The 14,738-nt window shown below is 37.1% G+C and overlaps 2 protein-coding genes and 1 long non-coding RNA gene across 3 annotated transcripts in view; all 3 read right to left on the bottom strand.

The window, feature by feature from the left end:
• The window catches only part of LOC107740993 (adhesion G protein-coupled receptor A2-like), a 93,511-nt gene extending 91,343 nt beyond the window's left edge, over positions 1–2,168 (bottom strand). Inside the window, exon 1 of the mRNA XM_016553569.1 lies at positions 1,409–2,168. Within this exon, the coding sequence (XP_016409055.1) occupies positions 1,409–1,638 (230 nt within the window). The 5' untranslated portion in view covers positions 1,639–2,168. The remainder of the gene's footprint in view (positions 1–1,408) is intronic.
• A 1,246-nt stretch (positions 2,169–3,414) lies between these two features.
• On the bottom strand, positions 3,415–10,409 carry LOC107740980 (uncharacterized). Its single transcript, XR_001640142.1, has 3 exons — positions 10,098–10,409; positions 9,975–10,003; positions 3,415–3,682 (listed from the first exon to the last, which is right to left on the bottom strand). It is a non-coding gene; the product is annotated as an uncharacterized LOC107740980 (long non-coding RNA).
• A 1,732-nt stretch (positions 10,410–12,141) lies between these two features.
• The window catches only part of LOC107740981 (PDZ and LIM domain protein 2-like), an 87,662-nt gene continuing 85,065 nt past the window's right edge, over positions 12,142–14,738 (bottom strand). Inside the window, exon 10 of the mRNA XM_016553549.1 lies at positions 12,142–13,386. Within this exon, the coding sequence (XP_016409035.1) occupies positions 13,194–13,386 (193 nt within the window). The 3' untranslated portion in view covers positions 12,142–13,193. The remainder of the gene's footprint in view (positions 13,387–14,738) is intronic.

Genomic DNA, 14,738 nt, shown 5'->3' on the forward strand with positions numbered 1-14,738 from the left:
TGTGTGTGTGTGTGGACTGGGTGGGAGGGATGCGTACAAGAAGCACATCTCCTTTGCTTTTGGATGAAAGGCATGTGTAAAATGACAGGGCTTTGACAATATGTCAGCGTTGAGTTCTGCAACAAGCTCCTCTTCAGTGCTTCAGTCTGATCATAATTCTCACCTCATCTCTCATCTTTTGCTGAAGGAAAGTACATGTAAAGGAGCAATGAGCTGGTAGTACAGTATGCAAACAATGTGTCTAAGTAGTGTGTGATCGTCCTCTTTGTGAGATATTCAAAGCCATTTTTTTCTTTCTATGTCTAATGTTCTAATGCCTTTGAACTCAACCTATGTCTTTACTTTAATTGTTGATGTTGGTCAAAAGTTGTAACAGTGCATAAAAACAGATGCTCTGTTCTTGGTACAGTAGTTACCATAAAATATTGTATTATGGCTGTGAGCTTGGCCAACTGTATAACTAGTTCTGAAATACACACCATATGAATCAACTAAAAATGTAATTATTTCATCAAATACTCAGTTGTGCTTTAAACAACTATTATTGACATTTTAAAGAATCAGTGCAATATGAATGCATTACAGCAACTCTATTGCACTTAGATGTGCTCTTATTTGACAGTACAGTTGCTTAATCATTTGTTTTTAGATTATATTCAATTTTAATCAGGGCTACACCTGTCCCCAACCAACGAATACTAATCTAAATGTCTGAATAAAAGTCTTTCTTATTGTAAGAATATTAATTTTACTGTAAATGTTTCTTATATCAAAAAATGGACATATATTTGTATTAATCAGTGAGTTGTGAAGAGAAATGTAAAAACTGTTACAGTTGTCCCTGGACTCCCCATATAGAGCTACATTTTGACAGCTGCTCAAAGCTGCTGTCCATTAAGATCTTGTAGTCACCATAAAGGGTCAGAACTTTGTCTTTATCAGTCTTGTAATGCCAGTTTACATCTTTATGCCCAGTGTTGCTCTCACAATTGCTGATTTTACGGTAGATGCTAGACATACACTGCCTAATCAATGCCATATCACTGTAAATCATTGTGCTATCAGTCAATCACGCAATCTCATTTGCTAAAGTCCTGCATCTTCAAAGATTTGTTTGAAATCAATTACTTGAAACTAGTGTTTTGGAGAATTTTGATTATAAGTTTATATTCCCAAACAACAACATACATCCCAGATCCCACTACAAACTCGGGTTTCATTTACTGCACAAACCATGTGTGAAGATTTGGGTCACAAATGTAACACAAACATGAGTTTAATGTAATTATATTGACTTGGTAATAGGCTATCATTGTAGTCGAGCAGCCAATTTGTTGTTTTCATGAAATACGTATGCTGTATCATTGACAAAGTGTTGCTTAAGAGAGTAAATGAATGAAATACTCACAGAGAGACGGTCCTGTTGGGAAGCAGACTGACTTCGGGCGTTTCAGTCAGCTCCTTCCCAACGCAGCTCACTTTCCTCCGCGCCCAGGGCGCAGTGTGAGCTTTACCGCGGTCCTCTGCGCAGCTGCAGCCGCTGGAAAGGAGCTCCGGACAGCCTGCAGAGACTCTGTGAAGCAGCAGCAGGAGAAACACACGAACCCAAAACGGGATGCGGACGCAGGGTCCCGACATTGTCCCGCACACTATCAGCTGCGCGGTCCCAGGTCAGCCCATGACATCAGGGCACAAGCGTTTCTGGCTGATAATAACTTTTAAGTATCAATGCTGAGAAACACAGTTACTCCTTTCCAAGTATGAATGGATAGATCACCACGTTAGACTGCAACACTCTCACTTCTGTTAAAACATGACAGGACTCCTGTCACTGATGCAGTAAAATATATCCATCATGTCATATTTCCATCATGAATTTTCTTTCCTCCATGTCCCAAATAAAAGCGAAGGAGCACTTTAAAAAACTTTTACGCATGTGACGAGCGCAAACGAGCGACGCGCAGAAATGTCACTTTGTCGCCTTTCTAAAGGAACGTGAAGTTGTTACTCGTGTGCTTTTGAGCGCACCGCAATTACGATTCCTCAAAGCAGCTGTTTTTCATACTTTTTCCTGGAATATTTCACAGAAGAATGCAATTTATCTTGTCAAAAATTTCCAGTCATGCATCAGCAAAAGTGACGCGCTGCGGCTCCGGTGCGCTCCGGGGTCCGTGTGGTGTCAGTCGCAATCTGACTTTGAATAACGGTCCCTATCTTAATTCCAGGACTCTGGCGCTTTTCCTTTGCCATCCTGTCACACTCACGTTCAGCTCCAGCCTCAGTGCGCACATTCCTCTCCCGGAGCCGCGCGGTCCTAGCGCAGCCAATTTAATGCCACCAATATCAGTCTATTTATGGTAACACTAACATTTTACATTACAGTATCCAGATTATGCTACTCTAATTAATCATAGTAATAAAATGAACAGTGTATTTGCATTTACGGAAAACATTCATACAACAACTATTTACATTAATAAAGTATAATTTATTTTGGTATTTTTGCTATTTATGCACTCAAGGTAAAATTAAAAAAAATAAGTAATAGCACCACTGATATATATATGGATATATGGATCATGAAGACTGAAGTAATAGCTGATGAAAATTCAACTTTGCATCACAGGAATAAATAATATTTTAAAGTAGCCTATATTAAAATTTAAAAAAAGCTTATTTTAAATTGCAATCATATTTCACAGTGTTACTGTTTCTTTCTGTATTTTTCATCAAATAAATGCAGTCTTGATGAGCATAAGAAACTTTTGTAAAAAACATTTACAAACTTTTAAAATGGCATGTAAATTAAAGGAAATATAAATTAAAGGAAAGAAAAAGGAAAAGACCAACAATCTATTATCCAGAGAAAGTCCTCAAATACATTAAAATTTGAAAAATAATAATAAAAAATAAAATTACTTTAGTGCGTAGGCTAATAAATAAATAAATAAAAATAATATATCCACAGAAACAATCACAATAAGGTCGTTTTTAAATCTGTATCTCAATATTTTCAGATAGATATACATGTACTTTTACATTTATGCATTTCGTAGACAATAGCTGATCCAAAGCATCTTACAAAAGAGCAACAACAGCAATTTGTCAAATTGCTAACAACATTTGTAATATACAATGCCAGGTGTATTAGACAACTAAACTACACTCTTAAAAACAAAGGTTCATAATTGGCATTGATGGTTTAAAATCCATGAAAGGTTCTTTAAAGTGCAAAAAGGTTCAATTATTAAAATATTAATCGAGTCAAAAAGAAAAATCATTCCATTTTAGATGTGAATTTTGGTGTACTTTTAATAGCACTGGGGTAGATCAGATGAAAATGGATAACTAATGTAAAACTAGAGCATCTTTGAAAATATTTGAATTATATGACCAACATGTGAGGAATGTCTAGTGTAAGAATCCCTCAGGAATGGCAGCATTTGTTTTTTTTTCTTTAATAGCTACAAAAACTCTTTCTCTCTGTCTCTCTTTATATTACTAATAGATATCGGGTTGGACTTGGCATTAGTCATGTCATTAATGCTGTCTACATATCAGGCACTATGACCCAGCTGGTCAGTCCTTGCGGCTGTTGGTGCCTCCTTGGATCTTTGCGTGCGACTGGACCATAGGAGCCTGAATGAGGCTTTGGCTGTGATGTGTACAGAGCGCATGGGGTCTGAGAACCAAAGAGGAGAAATTTAATACATCCAGGAAACAGATCATCAAGAATGATAGATATATACAGTTGCCTCTTAGTTTGTTTCTCATGGTTCTGACAGAACAAATACAACAGAACTTGCTGACTTAAGTAAGCAGCTGTAGGACGGTTTCACAATCTACACATACTGTAAGCATTTCTCCAACGAAACCAGTATTTGACTTATACTTACAGCTGTGTCAACACTTCATAAATGCACGGCTGAGGAAATGAAAACCACTATAGCAGAGCCTTACACATTGCCTATTACCTTGTTAGTATATTGTAAACATGTAATAGCATACTGAACCGCACAAACTAACGCTCCCTATTTGGAATGGTTGTTGTTAAAGTTATCAGCTTTTTTTCAAAACTATATCCTCCCTTACTAATTACTGTTTACTCTACTGCTGGACTATGAATTGATAAAAATAGGTTTAAATGCTCCAGTTGTTTAACAAACTGTGGACTCCAAAACTGGGCCAAAAAGTGAGCGGCAGGCAATTATATTTCAGCGCTCGGATCCCACTAAGACAAAATGTGTGGATGATGGCCATGTGTCATGCAGTATACACAGACTGGCTGAGGTTAACCTTCAAACGAACCAAAAGAAAACCACAGAGACCGAATCCGAAGGATTAAGGCTTATTTTGAAGGGCCCAAAGTTCTTGCAAATGCTGTTTGTCTTTATTATAAAAACAATGTGTGTCTGTTCAGTTGCTACTCAAATCTTCTTATCAGGCATTTGCTATAGAGGAAAAAATACTCCCATCAGCATAAATGTTCAAAAAGAGCTTGGGAAAGGAGGAAAGGGAACCAGATATGGACCGCTGAGATGTTTATGGGTCATGCTGTAAAATTCCCAACACACGCAAGACTTAATTTCCTCAGGTCTTTGATACTCATACTGTACTGCAAGTCAACTTTTGCTTCCAGCAGAGCTAAAATCCAGTGTTGTTTTATTTTAAAACGGCAGCTTTTAATTTTAAAACCGATCCCTTTTGATATACAAGAAGCGGAGAAATAGGAAACCGTAGCGCTGGCTTAAAAAACAGGCCGAGGCCACGTTTTGAAAATACTGCGGAGTAAACGGAAAGAGATTTTCAATTGAGGTTGACGTTCGTGTCCCGTGCCACAGGTTCAGACGTGTGAGTGCTGCCCGCTCGCACAATGGGGCACTGTGTTCTGGCTAAAATCGTGCAAACACACGTTTGTTATTGCTGTACTCGATACGGCGCTGCGGAATGAGGGCCTGCGGGAAAGGCGATTCCAATTGCTTCCGGAAACGGGCAAACGCTCACCGCGGCGCCTCCAACCGAGGTCTGTTTACCCTGCACTTTAAATAACGTTTCGAGCACGTTCCCTCCCCACCTCCAAGACCCCCAAACCCTCCTCATCTGGTACGCAGTTTCCATTTAAAATGTCACGTCCCAAACTGCACATTACATCAAATTGTACTTAATGGCATCCAGACAAACTTTTATGTCCTTCCAACATTCTCGCGCTCACTTTCGCGAACTCCCTCCTATTCCCCCATTGCTTTTCTTTTCTAGCTCATATCGCCGAGCAAGCAGTGTCTTCCTCTCCCCGAACAACATCTGGAGTCCATTCCAGGTGGAATAAAGAAGAGGGAATATAAATGTTAAAAAACAGGCCGAGGCCACGTTTTGAAAATACTGCGGAGTAAACGGAAAGAGATTTTCAATTGAGGTTGACGTTCGTGTCCCGTGCCACAGGTTCAGACGTGTGAGTGCTGCCCGCTCGCACAATGGGGCACTGTGTTCTGGCTAAAATCGTGCAAACACACGTTTGTTATTGCTGTACTCGATACGGCGCTGCGGAATGAGGGCCTGCGGGAAAGGCGATTCCAATTGCTTCCGGAAACGGGCAAACGCTCACCGCGGCGCCTCCAACCGAGGTCTGTTTACCCTGCACTTTAAATAACGTTTCGAGCACGTTCCCTCCCCACCTCCAAGACCCACCCCCAAACCTCATCTGGTACGCAGTTTCCATTTAAAATGTCACGTCCCAAACTGCACATTACATCAAATTGTACTTAATGGCATCCAGACAAACTTTTATGTCCTTCCAACATTCTCGCGCTCACTTTCGCGAACTCCCTCCTATTCCCCCATTGCTTTTCTTTTCTAGCTCATATCGCCGAGCAAGCAGTGTCTTCCTCTCCCCGAACAACATCTGGAGTCCATTCCAGGTGGAATAAAGAAGAGGGAATATAAATGTGACCCTGGACCACAAAACCAGTCTTAAGTCGCTGGGGTATATTTGTAGCAATAGCCAAAAATACATTGTATGGGTCAAAACTATTGATTTTTCTTTTATGCCAAAAATCATTAGGATATTAAGTAAAGATCATGTTCCATGAAGATATTTTGTAAATTTCCTACTGTAAATATATCAAAACTTAATTTTTGATTAGTAATATGCATTACTAAGAACTTCATTTGGACAACTTTAAAGGCAATTTTCTCAATATTTAGATTTTTTTTGCAACCTCAGATTCCAGATTTTCTAATAGTTGTATCTCGGCCAAATATTGTCCTATCCTAACAAACCATACATCAATGGAAAGCTTATTTATTCAGCTTTCAGATGATGTATAAATCTCAATTTCGAAAAATTGACCCTTATGACTGGTTTTGTGGTCCAGGGTCACAAATAAGAGAAGTGGGCCTCAGTCTGCAGTGAGAGTGAAAGTAATACAATGGACAAATACAAAGAGGAAATGACACAGATAGTTATTAGGCTTTAGAAAGAGACAGACACCATACAATATCTATACAAGATATACATGCAGCCCTAAAAAGACAATTATTTTTTATTAATTATTCAACAACTGTTTATTATCAATTTAGCATTTATTGTAAAGATGCAAATTTTACTGCACACACAATTATAACAAATTGGGGCCAAGATTTCACAGAAATATTGTGAAATAATACTACAATTTATATTAATTTTCTATTTTTAATTTCACTGTAAAAAATTGTTTCAACATAAAATAATTTGTTACTTCGCTGCCTTAAAATTTGTAGTTTAGTCAACTAAAATATCTAAGTTGTTGCTTAGTACAACTTAACATTTTAAGTTGACTAAACTTATTTGAGTTGACTAAACTTAAAATTTTAAGTCAGCGAGGTAACAAATTATTTTAAGTTGACTCAACATTTTTTTACGTTGTTATAACTTTATTTTCTTAATGTATATACAACTAATGTTTTTTTTATTTAAATTATGCAAGCTTGTTTCTGCCACAGGATTAAAAAACAAAACAAAAAGCAAAAAAAAAAAAGATAATAGTGACTGTTTTTTCCTCAGAATTTAGACTTTTTTCTCACAATGAGTGTATATCTATGAGTTCATGATATATACATTATATTTATACACACATACTACTGTTCAAAAGTTTGGAGAGATTTTGAAAAGTCACACACATATTGTGAAACATTACCACAATTTAAATTCATTTTCTATTATTTTAAACTTCAATTTCAAATTTACTATCTTAAAAATCTTCCATACTTTGCCATACTTTTGTATGGTATAAATATAATTTATTTATTTATTTACAATACAGATATGAGAAATAATAAATAATAAGTAATAATAATAATAATAATAATAAGCAATAATAAGTCATATAGTCATTTAGCAGACGCTTTTATCCTAAATAAAAATTATGTATATATATATATATATATATATATACACACAAACACACACACGTAATAATGTAATATCAAATATATATTACCATGGTTATTATAATACTAGAGACACTGTGTGTGAGACAGTTCCTCTCAGGGCTGAAGGTATTGACCCCTGCTGACTGATGTTATTTCCCCTAGCGCTATCACTCTGATGAGGACACTATCTGCCTCTGAACCTCGGGGAGATTTAATACTAAACAAAAACGCAGCCAATAAATATATAAAGAACACTTTGTGAGTTCATTTCAAAGCAGTGTTGGCGTGTGATTAAAGGATATCTACTTGATCTGAAGTCAAGTGACTCAGATATGGAAGTTCAGTGGATTTGCAGCAGGCCTGTGTTTATGTATAGCGCCACCTTGTGGTGTCTGTCTGTTGATGTTGGTAATGTTTCAGAGGCATGCATTTCTATCACTTTTCTTTAACAATGAGCACTATCAATATCCAGGAGAAAAGTTTTTCTTTCTTTCTTTCTAAAAAATAATGAAAAGAAAATTTACAAAAATCCCAATCAAATGTCATTTCTACCAAATATGTTCTTCTACTCAGAGTTGACATATTACAAGTTTTACTTTTTTTCAGGATATAAAGTCAGAATTACAAGACACACAGTAAACTTTCAAAAGAAAGAAAAGTTGGAATTGTGAGATATAAGCTCAGAATTGTGTGAAAAATAATCAGAATTGCGAGAAAAAAAATCTCATAATTGCGAGATGTAAACTCTGAATTGCGAGATTAAAAAGTCATAATTACTCTTTCAATTTTTTATTAATTATTCCATGGTGGGGGGAAAAACAGAAATGTGAGATGTAAACTCAGATTTATTTACAGTTTTAAAGTTAGACTTGTAATATATAGACTCAGAATTGTGAGATAAAAAGTCACATGCAGTTACCTTTATTAACTATTTGTATTATTATTATTATTATTATTACAATTCTGACTTTTTTCAAGATATAAAGTCATAATAAAAAGACAGTACATAGTAAACTTGCAATTCTGAGAAGAAAACTCAGATTTGCAAGATGTAATCTCTGAATTGCGAGACTGAAAAAAAAAATCACAATTACCTTTTAAATGTTTTATTCCATGATTCTCAGAATTGCAAGAAAAAAAGTTTGACTTGTAAGATATATATAAAAAAAAATTATCCTGTGGCAGAAACAGGCTTCCATAATATACACCTACATACAAACATAAAGAAATAAAGTTCCTAACCTTCATATAACAAAAATGTAAAAATCTCAATTCTATTAGTTTTAATTAAATCAACCACCAGAAAAAAAATGCTTGAAGTTGCAGAAACCCCCATAAGATAAGCGAATGACTTGAATCTGAATTTTTGTGTTAGGGTATTTCTACAGTGACATAAAACACCACAAAGACCAAGTATGTTCAAGTGGGCCAATATTTGACACACCCCATAAAATGTTGGGCCTCAACAATGAGGTTAGAGAGCAGGAGTTAAGTGCGGACCACTTGAATGTACATCAGCCATTCCGTCAGAGTGTCCCATTAGGAAATCAGTCTAACAAATGTCTGATTGCACCCATTTCCCCGTTCACCGGAGCACAGTTCCTGTCTTTAGTGTTAACCGCTGATTCCGTTTAATGGGCTTTTGGGGAAAGATTGATTACAGCGATGTCTGGAAACAAGCATGACCTCACACACATGAACAAAACACCAGAGATAACAACCCGTGACCTTAACTGATTGCTGGGAGAAACCTATGTCCAAAAATATCAAACAGCACAGGCAGGTCATTCATCTCCGACAAACAATGTCAATTCCTCCGGCACCGGTTATTTATGCTGGGTCGCCTAGTTTTATGAGAGAGTAAGTCTTAAATGAACTGAATAGACTGATTTAAAATCTCCATTGCTGTAGCTAAAATGATTCATAAGGCTGAGAGAATGCCCTCATGTTTGACTTGTTTCCATTGTACTACTTGGATGTCATATCATACATATTTCTTTACCAGTGAAAGAAAACTGGCATCCGCACTACTAAAATACACTACTAAACTACTAAACATGCATTGCAAGACAAATTTAGTTTTCTTTTCTAATGACCTCCTAATGGCTTGGTTCATTGTTTGCAGATAGCTGGTACTGATTGACGGAGAACCAGCCAACCATGGTAACTGGAAGAAAACATCTCTACTGCCCTCTAGCGGTCAAAAAGAAAATCACTGAAAGACATTTTGTCGTCTTCACGATATCTGTAGGTGCTGTTAGGCTTTTTCAATGTTTTGTTGAACAAATTTCCTCCTCTCTTTTGAACATATAAAAACCTCTGCACCCTGTCCCATAATTTTACCATCTTATCTTAAAATAGGATCTTTTTTAGCTTTATATTTTTAAACAGCAGAATGAACGGTAAATGTTGGCCTTAATTGTTATCTTCTGTACAGCTGCAAAACATACAAAATAAAACATTTACAAATTTAAAATGGTTCCTACAACATCCCAAAATAAATTACTAAATAAAAAGCTGCTTTCCAGGCGGAATATGAAAGGAAACAAACAAAAAAAACTACTTACCCTCATGTGTTCAACTCCGCCATGCGCACCTGAGAAAAAAAAAATCGGTTTGTTTAGGCAGAACAGTGAAGGCCATACAAGAAGAGAGAAATGTTTACTGAAATCATTGGTTCTGGCGTCTACCGTCAAAGCAGGAAGACTTGAATGTGAAAGCGAGAATCACAGGCAAAGAACTTTAGCCAGATTTAGCCACCGCGGTGTAACCGTGCTATGCGTTTAACGTTACCCGTCAAGTAAAGCGAGCTCGGTATCTGTTTTCTTGCGCTCTTTCTAGCGAGGAAAAAACTTTTGTCTGCTATAGTGTTACCGCTTCTTTTGGTCGCGTCGAATTAACGAATTTTGAATTAATTTCTTCGCAAAATGAATCACTTTTTCGAAGCCCTCGAAACGCCACACGCTGGTCAGTACGGTGTAAATGCAACGAAAGCTTAGCCCAAACATTCATAAAAGACACTTTTTACAAGCCAATTGCAAATGTTTATTGAGAGTGTAATCTATGCAATTAGCAAATCATCTAATAACATTAAATATGAAATGTCTTTAGGTGATTATGCTATTTTATTATTATGTATGGATTGTTTTCTTTGTTCTATGTTTTATGTCAATCAGGCCAGACTAATAACTACAGCCTTTTCTCTTTATTACACAAATGTATAATTAAAAATCATTACAAACCTTGATCTGAGATCAGGTAAAAATAAAAAAAACATAGCCTATGGGTTGACATGTTGTGTTCAAATAAATAGCAGTGTGTTAATAAATGTATATAAAGTTCAAATATTTTTAAAGCTTTTATTTCCATATTTTAAATGTAATGGAAACATACATGCAATTCCAAATGAAAGCATTTTCAAGTCTGCATTATTCTTTGACAGGAAGCAAAGAAAATGTATATTCATATGGTCAAAAAATATTTAGCAATGTTTATTTGCATAGCCATTCTTTTTTATAACTGTTGCACATCTACATTGCATGGAGTCAGCCAACTTCTGGCACCTAACTACATATAGTTCCTGTGAATTTTTGGGTTTTGCTTCAGAAACTGCATTTTTAATGTCACCCCACAAGTTTTCAATGGGGTTGAGGCCAGAGGATTGAGCTGGCCACTCCATTACCTCAATCCTTTTAGTCTAAAACCAAGATGTTGCTCGCTTACTCATGAGTTTGGGGTCAACATTGTCTTGTTGAAACACCTATTCCGGGGGGCATTTCCTCTTCAACACAGGGCAACATGATATATTCAAGTATTTTGATGTATTCAAACGGATCCATGATCCCTGGTACACGATAAAAAGGCCCACCATAGCATGAAAAACATCCCCATACCATGATTTTTGCACCATGCAAACTCCACACTGCTGTTATTTCGAACACGACCTTTTCAATGAACGAGTCAGTTACTCAGAACAAGCAGTGTGCATTTGATGACAGTTGGGTATGTTGCTTTTCTATTACACTACTACAAGTAAATTGCATTGCAGAAATTTCACTATACTAATAATAACAGTGGATCATCAGGTTACTGATGTTGTAGGCCTACTGCTTTTTTTTTTTTAAACACCACTGTAGATCATTGTCCTTTAGTGTCAACCACTGAAATTCCGAAAGATTTCAAAACAGTTATGGTGAAACTAAGCTTCATTTACTGAAATCATGTGACTTACTGGACGATACTGGATGCAAATCATTTGCATGGTTTCTAAGCTTCACGAAGCAGTGTTTTCAAAGTGTCCATCATTACACATAATTTACCCCGTATTCTCATTCCTTTTAGCTCATTTGGCTATGTATACAGTTGTTGACAAATGATAAAATGTTTTTAACATGCTGTACCTTCCAAAAGTTCATCTATCATGCTCTGAGCTTCCAGTTTGCCATATATGCAGTGGACTGCACTTAAAGGTGTAGTTCACTCAAAAATGAAATTTCTGTCATTTACTTACCCTGAATTTCTTCTGGGGAAAAATATATACTGTGGAAGTCATTAACTGTTTGGTTACCCAGCTTCTTCAAAATATATTTTTGTGTTTAAAAGAAGAAAGAGCTTCAGGGTGAGTAAATGAAGTACCTTAACTATAAAAATGCTTTGATACGAATCAAACAAAATGGGCAAATTGATAATTGACTTAACCAAAATACCGTAATACAGCAAAACAGACAAAAGCAATTCATCCAAATATCCACTGATAATCAGAAAGCTTTTTTATTTGAAACGGAAAAGGTAAAGAGAGGCAACCCTACAAACACAATGTGAGGATTCACGATTCATTTGACATTTTATCCACAAATGTTTCAAATCGTTCGCTCTGATACTCCTTTCTCTTGCATTCAAAGCAAACAACAGTGTATCTGAGCGTGATCAAACATCTCTCACCCAAAAACACACAATACAGTCAAAATGAAACATGCAACCCTGAACACGAACAAGTACGTGCGAAACCCTCCGCTCAGTCCACATACAGTTTAAGGTGAAAAATAAACATATTTACACACAAATATCATAATTTCTTAGATATTCCTTATTTAATACAAAGTATATGGCAAATAAACTATGCAGATATCTAAATGCGTGCTTCTGTGTGGATGGAGGAATTGTTGTGGATAATTTCTTTTTATGAAGGGAGAAATATACATCAAACTAAGAATCACTTCCAAGTAATCATTAGACCCTTCATTAACAAGTGCAAACTGAAATCAATGAAGTTGTTTGCAACTATTTACACACAAATACACTAAGGAAACCAGTCCTGTGTGCATTAGCGCTGATGATGCCCACTTGATGCATCTCACCATTCGAGTCTCGGTATGGAAAAGCTCTACAAATTTCAGCCAAAAAAATAATAATAATACAAACTATTCAAGATAAACCCAAGTTAAATGTCTATTGAAAAACAAGCAGTTTTCAAAGCATAATACAACATGTGGAACTGGCAGGCAAATGTAGAAATTCAACTGTATAGAAATAGCACGCTCTAACAGAGACGCTCCCTTCTAAATCCATTAGATCAAAGCTTATAGTCTCTATTCAAGGGGTGTATAATAACTGGAGAAGAGGACACAATTGCGCTAGGTCCCAAAGCTTCAAGTGACATTACGCCAAACGCTCTATTTGGCTGCCATTGGACAACGTATCAATGACATCAGCATCTTCTCCTCTCTATGCTCGCAGCTAATCAGAGGAGTTGGAGGTGGCGTCAGGAGGGCGGCTGCTCGGGCGTCTCAGTGGTTTGGGGACACGACGTAATGATAGTTACTGCCGGTACCCTGGTATCTTTCTCTGGCGTGTTTCTCGCAGTACATTTTGTCCTCCACCCAGAAGTGGCCGCGCATCTTTAGGTTGAGCCCGCATTCTGTACAGGTGTAGCAATCTGGGTGACGGAAGCGATCATCTGTGATCCTCACGGCCTGAGTGCTGAAAGAGGAAGGAGAAATAAAACTGTTAATGTCACAGAACACAACAGCTGTTTTGAAACCTAGTGAGCTACTCTATCTTCTAAAGGCTGGAATACACTACACAGCTTTATATATATATATATATATATATATATAAAAATAAAGGTTTCTTTATTATCTGTCTATAAAAAAAATACAGTTCAAAATTCAAATTTCAAATGTAGACACTTCAAGAAAATCTCTCTTCAAGAGCTCCGTCATTGCATGCACAAATCATAATTTCTAGCACAAGTCAGACAGCTGTCTGTTCTCTCCTCTCATTCACGTCATTCTCGCCAGCTCAGCTATGGCAAACTGACGCACAGCATGAAGGATTTTTATGCTAAAGAAACTGAAAATAAACAGACAGCCCCTGCACAGTCACTCATATTTTTATTGGCGTGAGTTTCCTAATACGGATGATGGTCTATTTCAGTAGTGCTGGCATGCTGTGGGTCAGTCTTTAAGGAGCTATAACTTTTATTTCCCTCAGTGACATAAAACAAACACTGCATTCATGTAACTCCTCAAATCGAAGCTGTCCATTGCTGCTTGCTCCATTTATAATCACTAAAAAGCTGTCACTCATCTTAGTTCATCGCAATCTCACAAAGTTACGTTATAATCAGTGAAGTTCTCTACGATGCACAATGAATCTCTTATTTACATCACATCTACACTGTTATAATGAGATGATTCGTGCTGAACACAACACCTAAACAAAAACTCTGGCGATCTGAGCAGTGAGTGGATTCTAACTTAAATGCCTCTGATTGGCTGTTGCGTTCAAGAAATCAACAGATATGTCTGTGATTGGCTACAATGCTCAACGCTGCAAAAACACGTTGAAATAGAAACCGATCTCCAGAGCGCAAACCATAACGCAATGGATAGTTTGCCAAATCTGCGAAGAAATGCCATTATTACAGCTTTAACCGAGGGTGCTATTGATTCCGTTTGAGTGTGTTTAGCACCTTCTAGTACCCTAGGGTGACCATACGTGCCATTTTCCCAGGACGCGTCCTGGCCAGGATTTCTATATTGCCTAAAATATCTAGGTTTTGGCTTTGTTTGCGTGTGCAGACCGATCGGTGTATGACATCTAAGACATTCTAAAGCCTGTGTTATACTTTCCGCGTGCGCTAGTCCGCTAGTGTCCGCTATGGTGCGCGTGACGTAAAAATCGTCATCGGAGAGTGTGCGAGGAGGCTCTGAGCGGACATCCGTGTGCCTCCCATTTTTTGTGTCAGTAGGCCACTGCACATGCGCAGGCTGTGTGAAGAAGCCCGTTGCTACTCGAACCTGTACAATCCGTCGATAAAACAATATAAA

Source organism: Sinocyclocheilus rhinocerous, unplaced genomic scaffold (assembly GCF_001515625.1).
Source record: "Sinocyclocheilus rhinocerous isolate Xijiao unplaced genomic scaffold, SAMN03320098_v1.1 scaffold1548, whole genome shotgun sequence".
Taxonomy (NCBI): domain Eukaryota; kingdom Metazoa; phylum Chordata; class Actinopteri; order Cypriniformes; family Cyprinidae; genus Sinocyclocheilus; species Sinocyclocheilus rhinocerous.